Source organism: Physeter macrocephalus, unplaced genomic scaffold (assembly GCF_002837175.3).
Source record: "Physeter macrocephalus isolate SW-GA unplaced genomic scaffold, ASM283717v5 random_933, whole genome shotgun sequence".
Classification (NCBI taxonomy): Eukaryota; Metazoa; Chordata; class Mammalia; order Artiodactyla; family Physeteridae; genus Physeter; species Physeter macrocephalus.
Genome location: NW_021146595.1, coordinates 11,375 through 25,000, shown reverse-complemented (window position 1 = coordinate 25,000; position 13,626 = coordinate 11,375). Strand labels below are relative to the sequence as shown.

Genomic DNA, 13,626 nt, shown 5'->3' with positions numbered 1-13,626 from the left:
GGGGCACCTCGGTCCTGAGGGCACAGGTCCCCACCCCTCACGCCCCCGCAGCTCTGGGGAAACAGCATGGTGGACCTGGCAGCGGACAAAAGAAACGGAGGCCACGGGAACTGCAGTGTCCAGCCTTGCGGTCCTCATCCACTGTTGACCCCACCTGTTGGCCCTCTTGGGAGGCGCTCCCCCTCCCCAAGGGACAGGGCGCTTACGTCGTCTGGACGAGTCGAGTCAAAGGCCCGACCTTTATGAGGGTGCTGCTAACTGGGTTTCCTAATACTCTGGTCCCAAGAACCGGAAGGCCTTGCTGCGTGGGGTCCATTCCCACCTGGACCTAGACCTCCGGTCACCCCGGAAATCAGCCCACTGGGCCCTTCCTCCATCACAGTGAGGAGCTCCACAGCAAAGAGCTGCCTCCAGTCACCTGCTGGCTTCTGACCTCAGACGTGATCCCTCCCCCGGCCCGTCCTGGGTTGGGCGGGGCCGGGCCAGGCGGGAGGACCCAGAACTACCTGCGCCCCGGCCTGGGGGCTCACAGCACTCAGGCTGTCCCCACGCCCCGGCGCTGGCGTAGGTTTCAGAGACGCTGGCCAGGTTTCCTGCGTGGACGTTTCAAACTTGCTAAACAATTGAGGCTCCTACGGAGCAAGAGTAATCGAAGTGGGCTGCCCAGGTCCTCCATGTATGCAGCTGCCACGCTCCGGAGGGTCCCTGGTAGGTGGCAGCTCCCCTCTGGGCCTGGGTGGCCAATTTGGCGTGTGGGAGCGGGCCTGCTGTCACCTGCAGCCCGTATGGCCCATTCTGCGAGTCTGTGAGGTTTCCCGGGCTCCACCTGGTACTTCCCCTAATAGAGGCGCCAAGGCCGAGCACTTCCAACGGAAACTGGGGGACACATGAAACCCGCACCCTGATAATGAGGAACCTGGAGTAGAAGGCTGAAGAGGACGCAGCCGCACCTGTGCTGCACTTCAGGGGGTTTCGGAACCGCGCTAGAACCAAGCCTGTTGTCAGGGTGCGAGACGACGGGGACCTGGGCGAAAGCGGCAGCGCGCGCGCGTGCAGGAGGGAAGGCTGCGCCCGGGGACGAAAGGGTTAAGCCGCCCGCAGCGCCCGCGGCGTCCGGTAGCGGGCGCGCGCCGGCGGGAACGCGGGCTCTGGCGGGCGGGCCTCGGGCGGCCGGCGTCCCTGACGTCACCACCCCGCGGTCGCCGTGGCGACGGCCTCATCAGCGCGCGCGTCAGAGCCGCCAGTCTCTTGGCAACGGCCCGATCTCGCGCTGTCCCTCCGCCTGGCGCTCGGCCGCGCGTCGCTCCGGCGTCAAAAGGACGTCAATGGGGATGTATCAATCCGGCGGCGGCGGCGTGGGCGGGGCCGGCGGCGTGGGGGCGTGGTGGGGGCGGGGCCTGGCCGCCCGGGGCGGGACCGGAGGGCGGGGCTGGCGGCGCGTGCGGCCAGAGAGCCCGGCTCTCGGCTCAGAGCTGACATGCGGCGCGGCCCGGGCGGCAGGCGGCTGAGCAGCGGGCGACCGGGCAGCGCGAGCGGCCGAGCGGGCGGCGGGGGCCGCGGAGCGATCGGCGTCCCGACCTCGGCGCTCCGAGGGCGGCGGAGGTGAGGCGCGGGCAGGCGGCCGCCGTTGGGCTCGGGGCTGCGGGCTCCGCGGCCCCGCAGGTGCGCGCGCGGGGGTCGCGGGCCGGGGCGCCGCCGCCGGGCTCCGCTTTGTGGTGAGGCGGGCGGCGTGGGGGGGCGTGGGAGCGGGGTCCGGGTTTCGGGACGGAGCCGAGCGCGAGCGGCGATCCACGCGCCCCGCGGGGCTTGGGACCGGGAGCCCGAGCCGAGCCGAGCCGAGCGCGGGCGGCGGGCGTGGGAGCGGGGCGCACGCCCCGCGGGGCTCCCGGAATCCGGGGTCGCTGTGGAGCCGGTCGCCGGCGGTGGCGGGTACCAGCGGGTCCGCGCGCCCGGCGGGCCGGGGGCCCTGGGCTCGGGCCGGCCGGCGCCGAGCTGAGCGCGCCCCCCGCCCGCAGGTGCGGCCCGGAGCCATGGTGATCATGTCGGAGTTGAGCGCGGCCCCCGCGGGCTCGGGCCAGGGACAGCAGAAACCCCTCCGGGTGGGCTTTTACGACATCGAGCGGACCCTGGGCAAGGGCAATTTCGCGGTGGTGAAGCTGGCCCGGCATCGAGTTACCAAAACGCAGGTGCGTGGGGCGGCGGGACCCCGGGGTGGACCCTCCGGGGGTGCACCCTCCGCGGGTGGACACCCCCCTTCCCCGGAGCGGGGGAAGCTGGTGGAGTCCCTGCTTGTGGGGTCCTTCGTCCTAATGTCTAAACGCTGACAGTTTTTAGTTTGGAAAAGGGGAAAAAATGCTTTATATTACGATTATGCATAATCTGTACAAATATTGGGGGACAGCAAGGAGGATAAAGAGCAAATGACCTAGGAGTGCAGCTGGAGCCCTGTAAAGTGAGCCTGCAGAGACTTAGGACATTTATTGATCTTTGACTTTTTAAGTACTATTGATGGTTACTTTCGTTATTTTCCTCCCTAACTTTTTGTGACCTTTGGGGACACAAAGTGTTTTAGAAATTAACCTACGGGAAATGAAATGTGTAAATTAGCTTAAATGAGAGGGTTTTTCTTTTTCAAACAAAATATCCTTTATCTGTTAAAAATTTGTAGGTTGCAATAAAAATAATCGACAAGACACGATTAGATTCAAGCAATTTGGAAAAAATATATCGTGAAGTTCAGATCATGAAGCTTCTGAATCATCCTCACATCATAAAGCTTTATCAGGTAAGGACTCAAGTTTGCCTTCCACTGTTACTCCTGGCAAAGTGTATCATTTTTTAAATTTTCAACAACTTAAGTGTCTGAAGGTTGTCCCTCTTTGGGGGTGTTCGTAGGAGTCAGGGGCTTGATTGCATAAGGTGAACAGATTGACTTTTGTAAGCTGTTCAATTATTTTCTTGCTCTTGGATCATAACTCAGATTTGCTTCATTAAAGCTTTGTTTGGTAGTGTTACTCATTCCAGGTTTGAATGCGTGGAGGTCGGTTGTTAAATTTACTATGAAAACAAACAACTAGATCTCTGCATTGCCGTCGGTCAACCATTTAGTGTGAAGGGATGAATCTGAGTGAAACTAGACTCTTCTGCCTTTGCAGATAATTATTAATCTTTAAAACCAGCTGCTCTTACCAGTTTTCGTAAACTTATCTGCGCAAAGGCTGCAGTGAGCATTTGTCTGTCCCGTTTCAACCCTTCCATCAAAAACGGAGAGACGAGATGCCTTTGCTGCTGCTGCGGTGAGAGCAAAAGGAACTTGCCATCTAATCCGCTTTAAGAGCACGCCTCACCCTGTCCGTCTGTTGGTTTGCTTTGTGACTTTTTGTTCTTCCGTTGAAACTAATAAATTGTATCTTTGGAAACCAAGTGCTGATTTAATTAGGACAGCAAAGGAATCTCTTACTTAGCCAGGCGCTTCTGCAAAATGAACCCGGGTCTACTTGCAGAAGGATAAGTTCTTTGCAGATGTTGGATACTACTCCCAGTTGTGTTGGGTATAAGTTCCTTTTGACGGTTCTCACGAAACCCTGTGCATCCGAGATGAATATGGGACCGTGTGGGATGTGTGTGTGCCCTTGGCAAGGCGAAGCTGTACAGCGTGGCAGGGGAGAGGACTGAGGTGGAAATGTCCCCCCGGGGAGGCTGCTGCACTGGGTTACGCCGAAGGATGAGGTGGAGTCACGGGGCTCGTGTTCCCCTAATGACAGTTTACTCAGCCTCGTTAAGTGCCGAGATCGCGTCACGTGCACTCCAGTTCGTGTTTTGTTTCTGTTGTCATTTTTGAGTCAGGCCGAGATAAGATGTTTCCTCCGTGGTCACTGATGTCAGGGCCTGAGCAATGTGCCCAGCCTGTTTCCACAGGAGTGGGCTGAAGCCTGTCTGTCTTTGACTTTGACAGCGGGGATGAGCCAGAGCTTTCCTCATCTTCCTGTCCTCCGCTGACCCTGTGCGGGAGGAGCCCAGTTAGCCAGACGGTAGAGGTCTTTTCTGGGGGTGAATTTTCTCATCATTCCATGAGCTGCTTTAACTGTTTGGAGACAGGGTTCAGTGGTAGCAGCGATTGTTATGGCTCTGGTTTTGACGCTAGTGTCTAATTTTCATCCAGCTGGCCCAGTCCCCAGAACCTCCGTGAGACGCTTCAGCTCTTTCCTCGAGGTTTTTTTTAAAACTTCAAACACGTTGACTCTTCATTCTTCCTCCATCTCTTTTTCAAATTGAGGAAAGGGATAAACTTACAACATGTCACTCTCTCACACACACGTCCAGGGCAAGGGCAGTTACAAGTGTAGCGAAACCGCATCGTGTTCACTTTTCTTGTTAGATTTGTGGCTCAAGGCAGTTGTCTTTAAAGTGCCTTTTTAAAGGAATAACTATATTTTGAACCCTGAAGAGATCTTTTTCTGTAAAGATGTATTCTCTCTGTCTCCCTCTGAAATATTTTAAAACACACAGACATGAGTTTGTTTTACTCCTTTCAGTACCAAAGATTTGAATTTGACCTCGTTTCTTCATTAGTTATGTTTTAAAATCTTAAAATTTCTTTTCAATGTGAAATAAAATTCTCGATCAGTAAACGGACCTTTAAGGTGTGTTTGACATTGGCTGTTGCTATTGACACACACGCCGAGGAGTTTGCTGTACGGAGAGGAGTCTTTTGTAGCTTACCTGGCAAGGCTGGCCTCTCACAGCCTACTGTATCAGGTCAGTTAACGCAAGTGGGGCGGGGAATTTGTTATCTATTATTCAGCTCGTGCCGGCCCTGGCTTGGATAATCTGTTGCCTTGCTAGGCTTCTAGAAGAGAGGCCTCACAGAACTCTCGCCATCTCTTTTACTGCCGGGGCCTGCAGAGCCTCACTTTGGGTGAGGCAAAGTGAGTTGAAAATACCATAGAGGAGGGTTCCAACACAAGTAGATATTTTTGGGAAGCAGAGGTGTATCAGGATGGATAGGTTAGTGAGGAACTCACCTCTGATTTTCAGAAAACTTTTTCTGAATAGGGATCCCCTTTGTCTCTTTATTGCGGAAGATTTTCTTTTCTTTCCTTTTTTAAAATAACGAACATGCTCATTCTGGAGAAGTTAAAAATTTACTGGGGTTCAAGTAGATTATTTATACCGTTGGTATGTTCCCTTTATGTGGTTAAACGTTAGTCTTTATTTTTTTAGGTTATGGAAACAAAGGATATGCTTTACATTGTCACCGAATTCGCAAAAAATGGAGAAATGTTTGGTAAGCCGTGCTGATTCTTAGTATCTGTTGGAGAGAAATGTCCTGATCGCCCCTCCAGTGTTTGGGTCTCCCCAGCATCCTTTCGCTGTGCCCTGGGCGACGGCCGGACCTTTGGATTTAGGGCTATAGCTTCCTTTTGTCCCTCCTCAGATTACTTGACCTCCACCGGGCACCTGAGCGAGAGTGAAGCCCGCAAGAAGTTCTGGCAGATTCTGTCGGCCGTGGAGTACTGCCACAGCCATAACATCGTCCACCGGGACCTCAAGACCGAGAACCTGTTGCTGGACGGCAACATGGAAATCAAGCTGGCAGGTGAGGGGCCCGGGAGCGCGCCCAGCGGGAGGGAGCGGGAGGGCGGCGCGTGGCGGCGAGGGGCCCCGTGCCGCCTCGCACGAGCCTTTGAAACTGCGGCCCTGCCGTTCGCAGCGCAGCTTCATCGCCCGTTTCCTTGTCTCTCAGATTTCGGGTTTGGGAATTTCTATAAGCCAGGAGAGCCTCTGTCCACGTGGTGTGGGAGCCCCCCGTACGCAGCCCCGGAGGTCTTCGAGGGGAAGGAGTACGAAGGCCCCCAGCTGGACATCTGGGTAGGAGCCACTGGTGCAGTGCCGGGCGTGCGGTGCTGGGGGGCACCGGCGCCGGGGCGCAGGCGCTGACTCACGTCTGGTCCTCCTCAGAGCCTGGGCGTCGTGCTGTACGTCCTCGTCTGCGGGTCTCTTCCCTTCGACGGGCCGAGCCTGCCGGCCTTGCGGCAGCGGGTGCTGGAGGGCCGGTTCCGCATCCCCTTCTTCATGTCTCGAGGTAGGTGAGTGGCCCGGCCTCCTCTGGGCGGGTGCGGTCACCAGCCTGCTGCCTGAGCTGTTGGGTAACCAGGATGAGACTTTGGGGGGAGGAGGAGGAATTTATTTCCTGAAACGCCTGCTTGACCGTCTTCTGAGTCTGACACCGGGCCTGGGAGCCAGCCCCACGTCACCGTGGGGTGTTTCCTGGATGCCTGCGAGAGAATCCCGACCCACTGGCTGCTTTTTCTGTGCCCGACTTATGGGGCCGGCTGATGCCTATGCAGGCTGCTCCGAAGCCGGCTGGGGGCCCGGCGACAGCCCCCGGGGTGCTGGCCGCGTCCCCTGAGTCTCAGCCCTCCCACACTGTGCTTTTCTCCTCCGCTCTGGAAGGTGTCGGACGCTGCTTCCTCACGCGCTTGGTCACAGCAGGGAGGGGGAGTCCGGGTGGTGCCCGGTCTGTGGACGTTAGGACCACGTTCCCCAGGGGCCCGATCCCTCGGCCCGCGGCCCCCCTTGGCAGCAGGCCTGTGGCACCCAGGCCACCGCTCCTGGCCTCAGTGTTCTTTGGGACGGTCACTTGTCTGCTCGCCACGTGCAGGGGAGCCGCGTCCCCTGCAGGGACCCCGGCGGGCGGCGGGCGCGCGCGTGCAGGAGGCCCTCGCGGGCTCAGCGCGCCTCGCTTGCGCCCCAGATTGCGAGACGCTGATCCGCCGCATGCTGGCCGTGGAGCCCACCAAGCGCATCACCATCAGCCAGATCTGGCAGCACAGGTGGATGCAGGCCGACCCCGCCCTGCGGCAGCCGACCTGCCCGGTCTTCTCCTTGCTCGGCTACGCCTCCAGCCTGGGCAGCTACGACGAGCAGGCTCTGGGCATCATGCAGACGCTGGGCGTGGACCGGCAGAGGACCGTGGAGGTGCGCCGCCGGCCTGGCCTGCCGCGGGGAGGGTGCGCCTTCCCGGTCGGGGGGCCGCTGAACGGGGGAGGCAGGCGCTCGCCAGCCGGGGTCAAACGGGCGCGCGGCGGAGCGAAGGGCGGCTCGGCCGCCCCGGAACAGCGTGGGAGCGGGCTCTTCAGGGAGCTGCCCCGCCGGCTGCGCTCTGACCCCGCGTCTCTGCCCCCAGTCGCTGCAGAACAGCAGCTACAACCACTTCGCTGCCATTTATTACCTCCTCCTGGAGCGGCTAAAGGAGCTCCGGCCCGCCCCGCCGCCGGCCCGGCCCGGCCACGCCTGGCACCAGAGGCCCCGGAGCTCGGAGCTCGGCGGGTTTGAGGTGAGGGGCGGCGCCTTCGGTGCCCAGTGCCGTGTCCCTGCCTTGGACTGTGTCCCCAAGTCAGGAGTCCCCTGCGCGGACGTGCCTGGGAGGGCACGCGGGCTGAGCCCCCGGGTCACTTACCCCCTCCCGTTGGGCGCTTGTGAGGCGGGGGGTGCCAGCCGCTCTGCTGGGGGTCACAGGCCCCGCCCGACCCCCCCGTTCCTTCACGGCCCCTGGAGCCACCCCTCGGCCGATCCCCCGGTCACCCCACACAGTGAGGCACTGGAGGGGCTCCCCACGCGTCCTGAGCCCGCGGCTGGCGGCCGACGCCTGTTAGCTCGGGGGGAGGCCCGCCTGGCCTGCTCCGCGGCGCCGCGTTGCTCGCGGTCGTCCCGTGCCTCTGTGCCTCACGGCCTGCGTCCTCATCTGCTGGCCCCCAGGTGCCTCAGGAAGGCCCCGCCGGTGACGCTGTCCGCGCCGCCCTGCTCTGCGCGCAGCCCCAGGCCTTGGGGCAGTCCGTCCTGCAGGCTGAGATGGACTGTGGCCTCCGCGGCTCACTGCAGGTGTGCGGGCGCCTCGCAGGCGGTGTCCGGGGTGGGCCCGTCTGGTTCCCAGCGGTGGCGACGCCCCGGGCCGGGCCTCACAGAGCGCTGGGGTCACCGGCCCGTGTGTGTCCCCGCAGCCCTTGCTCTTCGCCGTGGACGCCGGCTGCCGCGGGGTGTGTCGGCGGCGCTCTGTCTCCCCCAGCAGCCTGCTGGACACGGCCATCAGCGAGGAGGCCAGGCGGGGCCCGGGCCTGGACGACGAGCAGGAGGCGCAGGAGCCCCCGCCTGGCAGCACCGGCCGGAGACACACGCTGGCCGAGGTGTCCGCCTGCCTCTCCCCACGCGTCCCTCCGTGTAAGCGTCCCCGTGGGTCAGGGGCGTGCCTGGCGGGTGGGCTGTGATGGGCAGCGTCTTCGGGTTTGCCGTTCCTGACGCGCCCGAGGCCACGTGAACCGTACTTAGACCTCGCAGGTGGCCCTCGAGCGGCAGGGACAGCGTGGGGTTTAGCTGCCCTCGGGGGCCAGCAGGGCGGGCCCTAGGCCCAGGCCCCTCTGCGTCCCGGGTCCAAGCGCCACCTGTTGGCTGTAGCCGCGGCCCCAGCCCCGTGGTGCTGGCCGTCGAGGCTCCCTGGACTCTGGGGGCGTCTGGCCGTCACAGACTTCCCACCCCCAGAGTTGGGGCTAGGGGTGGGGGGGGTACAGCCGTCTGCCCCGTCAGCGGGCCACGGGCCATCTGAGGGCCGGGGAGGGGCCGCAGCAGGTGCGAGCCTCCGGGGCCAGAGCACCTGGACGTGCTGTGGAGGGTGCCGGGCGTCCCCGGGCGCCGGTGGCCTCAGCAGCGCCCGCCGCCCTGCAGGTATCGTCGTCTCGCCCTCCGCGGCCAGTCCTTCTGAAGGCACCAGCTCCGACAGCTGCCTGACCGCTGCGGGTGGCGGCCTGGCCGGGCTCGGTGGACACCTGGTCGCTCGGGGGCTGCTGAGTGCCTGCTGCCCGCTCAGACTGGCCTCGCCACCCCTGGGGACCCGGTCCGCCACCCCCGTGCTGCAGGCGCAGGGGGCGCGCGGAGGAGCCGCCCTGCTCCCCGTCAGCTTCCAGGAGGGCCGGAGGGCGTCCGACACCTCTCTCACTCAAGGTGACTCCCCGTTCGCGCCCACTCCCGCCTTCCCCAGGAGACCCGTGCGCACCCGGGGGGCACCGCTTCGTCCCTAACGGCAGGCGGCAACCCCTGTGCCAGCTGGCCCTGGTGGAGCGCCGCGCTGCCTGGGCTGGCCGAAGCCGCTGCCCGGCTTCTAGACGCCCTGGCTTCTGGGACGAGCTCACGCGGCCTCCAGTAGCTGGTCCTAAAAGCCCAAGAGAGGCTTGGATGGCGGGCAACCGCTCCTGACTTGGAGGAGGATGGTCAGGGAGGCGCCCGCCACAAAGGCAGCCCATACTTGGAGGCCCGGCTCTCCTGGCACCTCCCAGGGCTTGTGGGGCCCCAGCCCCCTCCCGAGGCCCCCGCACTGCTCGCGCCCTCCTTCCACGAAGGTTCCGCTGTCTGCCCAGACGTGTGCTTCTTCAGGGCCGGACCTGATGTCCCAAACCAAACCCCCAAAGAGACTGATGTCCCAGCCCCAGGAGAGGGGCTGTCATGAAGTGATGGGGTGACCAGAGGGCCCCCTGAGCCCGTAGGAAGGCGTGCGGGTTCCCCCATCCCACCACGTTCACGCCACTCGGCCCCCCACACTCCTCCCCGCTGTCTGGAAGCGCCCGCAAGCGACGGGCCGTCAGGCCAGGGCTGGCGGACGGGTCCGTATACTGTTGGCTTTGCCTGTCCCCAGGGCTGAAAGCCTTTCGGCAGCAGCTGAGGAAGAACGCGAGGACCAAAGGCTTTCTGGGGCTGAACAAGATCAAGGGGCTGGCTCGCCAGGTGTGCCAGCCCTCCTCCTCCAGCCGGACCTCGAGGGGCGGCCTGAGCGCCTTCCAGCTTCCCGCACAGAGCCCGGGCCTGCACGGCGGCGGGGCCGGCGGCCGGGAGGGCAGGAGCCTGCTGGAGGAGGTGTTGCACCAGCAGAGGTAAGACGCGCGCTTGGCGCTGGCGCCGGGGCCCGGGCAGGGCTCGCGCGGCTTGGGATTTTCTGAGCGGCCTTCCCGCTGAGCGCCCGCTTCTGCACTTAACCAGACAAGCGCCGCCCCACCCAGGCTGGGGGAGATCCGCGCAGCTCCTTCCCAGTAGCGGGGGCGGGGCTGGGGAGCATCGGCCCGCAGTGGGGGAGGGAGGGGGCGGCGGGTAAGAATGTCACGTCTGGTTGGCATCCCTGAGCTGCTACGAAAGCAGGACGGGGAACGAAATGCCAGGAATTGCTCAGGGGATGAGTCACGCCCAGAGTGGCGTGTTCCGAGCAGCTCCAGCCCGTACTTCCACGGGGCGGGCCCTCCAGCCCCGGCGGGTGGAAACCCGATCGTGTGGGAGCCTGGCCGGGTGGCGGGGGCGGCCGCGCGCCGGCCGGCGCTGACCTGCCCTCCCTGTCCCTCGGCCTGGCCAGGTTGCTCCAGTTACAGCACCACCCGGCGGCGCCACCCGGCTGCCCGCCGGCCGCCCAGCCGGCCCCAGCCGCCCTGGTCCTCGCCCCCTGCGACGGCGCCCTCCTCGTGTCGGGACTGCAGACGGAGCTGGGGCTGGGGCCCGGCCCGCTGCCGCCGCCCCCGCTGCTGCAGGCGGGGGGCTCCCCGGTGGCGTCGGCCGCCCAGCTCCTGGACGCCCACCTGCGCATCAGCGGCTCCGCGGCCCCCGGCCCTGCCGCCGCGGCCCCCCAGCCACGCTTCGCCACGCTGTCCCCGAGCCTGGCGCCCGCGGGGCTGCCCCAGGGGGACTGTGAGATGGAGGACCTGACCGCGGGCCCGCTGGGCACCTGCGTCTTGGTGCAGTGAGGGGCCCGGCCGGGCTGCGACTTCTCGAAGCAATAATTTCAGAGTGTGTGTGAGGACGTTCCCGGACTCAAAGCCAAGAACTTTTCAGAAGGAAAACAAGCAATACGTCTGGTGTTTTGGCTTTTTTTAGTTTATTTTTCGTTTGATTTTTTTTTTTTTTTTTTTTTTTCTCCCTTGCACTGAGAGCAACTGTAACTCCGAGTAGGGACTGGAAACTTGTTGAAGAAAAATAATAATCCCGGGGCCTGTCACTGGGGCGGGAGGAGGGCAGCGGGTGGAGCTGGCAGCGCTGTGGTCGGGGTCGCGGGGTGGGGGGGGAGGGGTCGCCGATTGCCCCCAGGAAACCGTGGTGTGAGCCGTGCGTCCCCACCGCGTGTGTGTGCGCGTGCATGTGTTAGTGGGGTTTTCTTAAGTTCACAATTCTCCACTTCTTGGAACACTTACGCTTCACTTGAAAACTGTGAACTTTCCGCTTTACGTATCAGTTCTTGAAAAGCTCTAACGTCCAGCCCAAGAGAAGATAATCTATAAATTCTTGGAATTCTCTCCCCTGAAATCAGAACCCAGAGGGTAGTTTTTCTTATTTTAGAGGAGACGTTTTATAAACTGCTCGGGAGCTGGTTTTCCAGGATTCTTCGGAGGGGCTGCAAAGAGGAACCTGGGTGGGGTGGAGTGACCGCGAGGTGGAGGCTCCCCGCCCCCTGCCCCGGTCACTTGGCCTGGAGCCCCAGGGCACCTTCGAGGGAGCTGGGGAAGTCTCTTCCCCCTGCACCTCTTATTTCCGCTGCTAATTAAGTTTTTATGCATTTCATTATCAGGGTCCAAAAAGAACAACTGACCTGGGGTGGAGGGGGGATCGTGCAATATGGCGATTCTGTGATGCTGGGACAGGGATGGGCCGCTTGCGGTCGGGGGACGGCCCACCTTGTCCAGGCCCTGCGCTTGGTGGGCCTTCGTTTTAGGAAAATGAAGTGAGAGGTCCGGTCAGTGCTGTTCAAGCTTTGTTCTTTTTTTAAAGCGAATACTGTACATGTATATACATAGGAGACAGACATACACTACTTATTTTTTATACTTTTTAACTACGTTTTTGTGTTCCTGGTTTGAACTTCCCTCTCTGGTAACGTAACAAAGCTCTGGCACCAGGTCCGCGTGGAGGCGGGGCCAGCAGGAAGCAGACCGGGCGCACGCTCACCTGGCGGGTGAACTCAGGTGGTGGCTCGGTCCGTCAGAGGCCTCTGGACTGAGCAGGAGGACCGTCCCTCCCCACCCCTGTGGCCGGTCAGCGCCGTCCCTTTACCAACGCACGTGCCTCCGGCTCGTGTCGGCTCTCGCAGCCTGCGGTGTTAGGCCCAGGTGACGCCGAACCAGGAAGGTGGCACGTGTAGAAGCCAAAGATTGCCGGGTCCCCAGAGGCTGGGGAGGCGGCCCGGGTCTGTGCGTGTGGCCAGCTCCCGCCTGCCCCGCCGCCGCCGCCGCCGCTCTGTAGCTGTGCCCAGGAGCGGGACAAAGGACCGTCCTTGCACCTGGCCGCCGAGAAGTCACCAGGGCCTCCCGTGACTAGGAAGGTCTGGGCCAGGAGAGCGCCGGAGGCCCTGGGGCGCCAGCCTCGGCCTCCACCTTCTGGAGGCACCGTCGACTCCCCCGAGGCCGCTTCCCTCCTTAACGCATCTGTTCTAACGCCACTGATCAAAGGCCTCAGAACCATGACAAGCACTTTACTCTCAGCGGTTTCCTCCCGTCACCGTCGGACGTGTGTCGTGTTGTGTCCGGCGTTTGCGGCGCTGCCCCGCGGACTGGGCGCGGGGGCCTGTCCCGAGGCGCCACGCCATCCGATGAAGATGTGCGTAGTTTGGGTTTTTTACCATAACTGAATTAATTATTTTATTTCCTATGTTCACACGAGAAATGTATGCCAAATGATTAGTGGATGGATGTTTTTTAATTTAATATTTAAATAAAACATTTGGGGAAGAAACCTTGACTCCTTCCCCGGCTTCTTCTCTGTGGGGGGCTCCTTCCTTCCGAGCCGCTTCCTCCGGGTTTGAGGAGCTTCAGGTCTTGGAGAAGAGGCCAAGTGCCAGCGCCCGCGCTCAGCCGAGCCGCAGGCCCGAGCCCTGACCCGCTAGGAGGGACGGGCGCTCGGTGGCCCCGGCTGGGGGCGGGGTGGGGGGGGCCCGCTGGTGCTCAGACCCCCTTCCCAGGTGGCAGCTCTGCTAATCGGCTGGACGTCTTGACACCCAGGTGTGTTTTCAGCTGGTTCGTCCCCTCCCAGGGCACCATTCACGCTTCACTCTTCACCCATAATGTTCTCTGGCTCCACCTAGAAATCAAGGCTTTGGAAGAATCTCACAGCCAGACTATTTCCTGGTCTTTTCAAGTTGACATCACCACCTTCTAGCAAGAGGGCAGGTGGGGCTGCCAGAAGACCAAAGGGCTCTCTTCATTTTGATGCCTGGCAAATCTTTTGTGATTAAAAAATTCTTGAACCCTTTCATCCTCATTAGGATGGTCATTATGAAAAAAACAAAAGTGTGTGCAAGGATGCAGAAATTGGACCCCTTGTGCATTGTTTGTGGGAAAGCACGATGGTGCAGCTGCTGGGGAAAGCAGTATTGCAGTTCCTTAAATAGTTAAACAAGGACCATATCATCCAGCAATCCCAGTTCTGGGCGTAGACCCCAAAGAACTGAAAGTAGGGTCTCAAGCAGATATCTGCACACCCACGTTCGTGGCAGCGTGTTCACAGTAGCCGAAATGTCGAAGCGCCCCAGTGTCCACGGGTGGATGGCTGGACGAATAGAGCGTGGTCCGTCCACACAATGGAATGGTACGCAGCCTTAGAATGGAA

At 61.7% G+C, this 13,626-nt stretch overlaps 1 protein-coding gene across 2 annotated transcripts; it reads left to right on the top strand.

Annotated features, from left to right (window-relative positions):
• The first annotated feature begins 1,490 nt into the window (after window positions 1-1,490).
• Window positions 1,491-12,685, top strand: LOC102988511 (serine/threonine-protein kinase SIK1). Of its 2 annotated transcripts, XM_024120284.3 has the most exons (14): window positions 1,491-1,602; window positions 2,016-2,186; window positions 2,669-2,785; window positions 5,224-5,287; window positions 5,438-5,599; window positions 5,747-5,871; window positions 5,962-6,085; window positions 6,758-6,981; window positions 7,190-7,339; window positions 7,762-7,884; window positions 8,004-8,220; window positions 8,722-8,997; window positions 9,686-9,920; window positions 10,391-12,685. In XM_024120284.3, exons 2-14 carry the CDS (start codon window positions 2,031-2,033, stop codon window positions 10,773-10,775), a joined length of 2,358 nt encoding a protein of 785 aa, XP_023976052.1. In that variant the 5' UTR covers window positions 1,491-1,602; window positions 2,016-2,030; the 3' UTR covers window positions 10,776-12,685. The 2 variants fall into 2 exon arrangements, with proteins under 2 accessions (XP_023976052.1, XP_028342626.1); XM_028486825.2 differs by lacking the exon at window positions 8,722-8,997.
• Window positions 12,686-13,626: the final 941 nt, after the last annotated feature.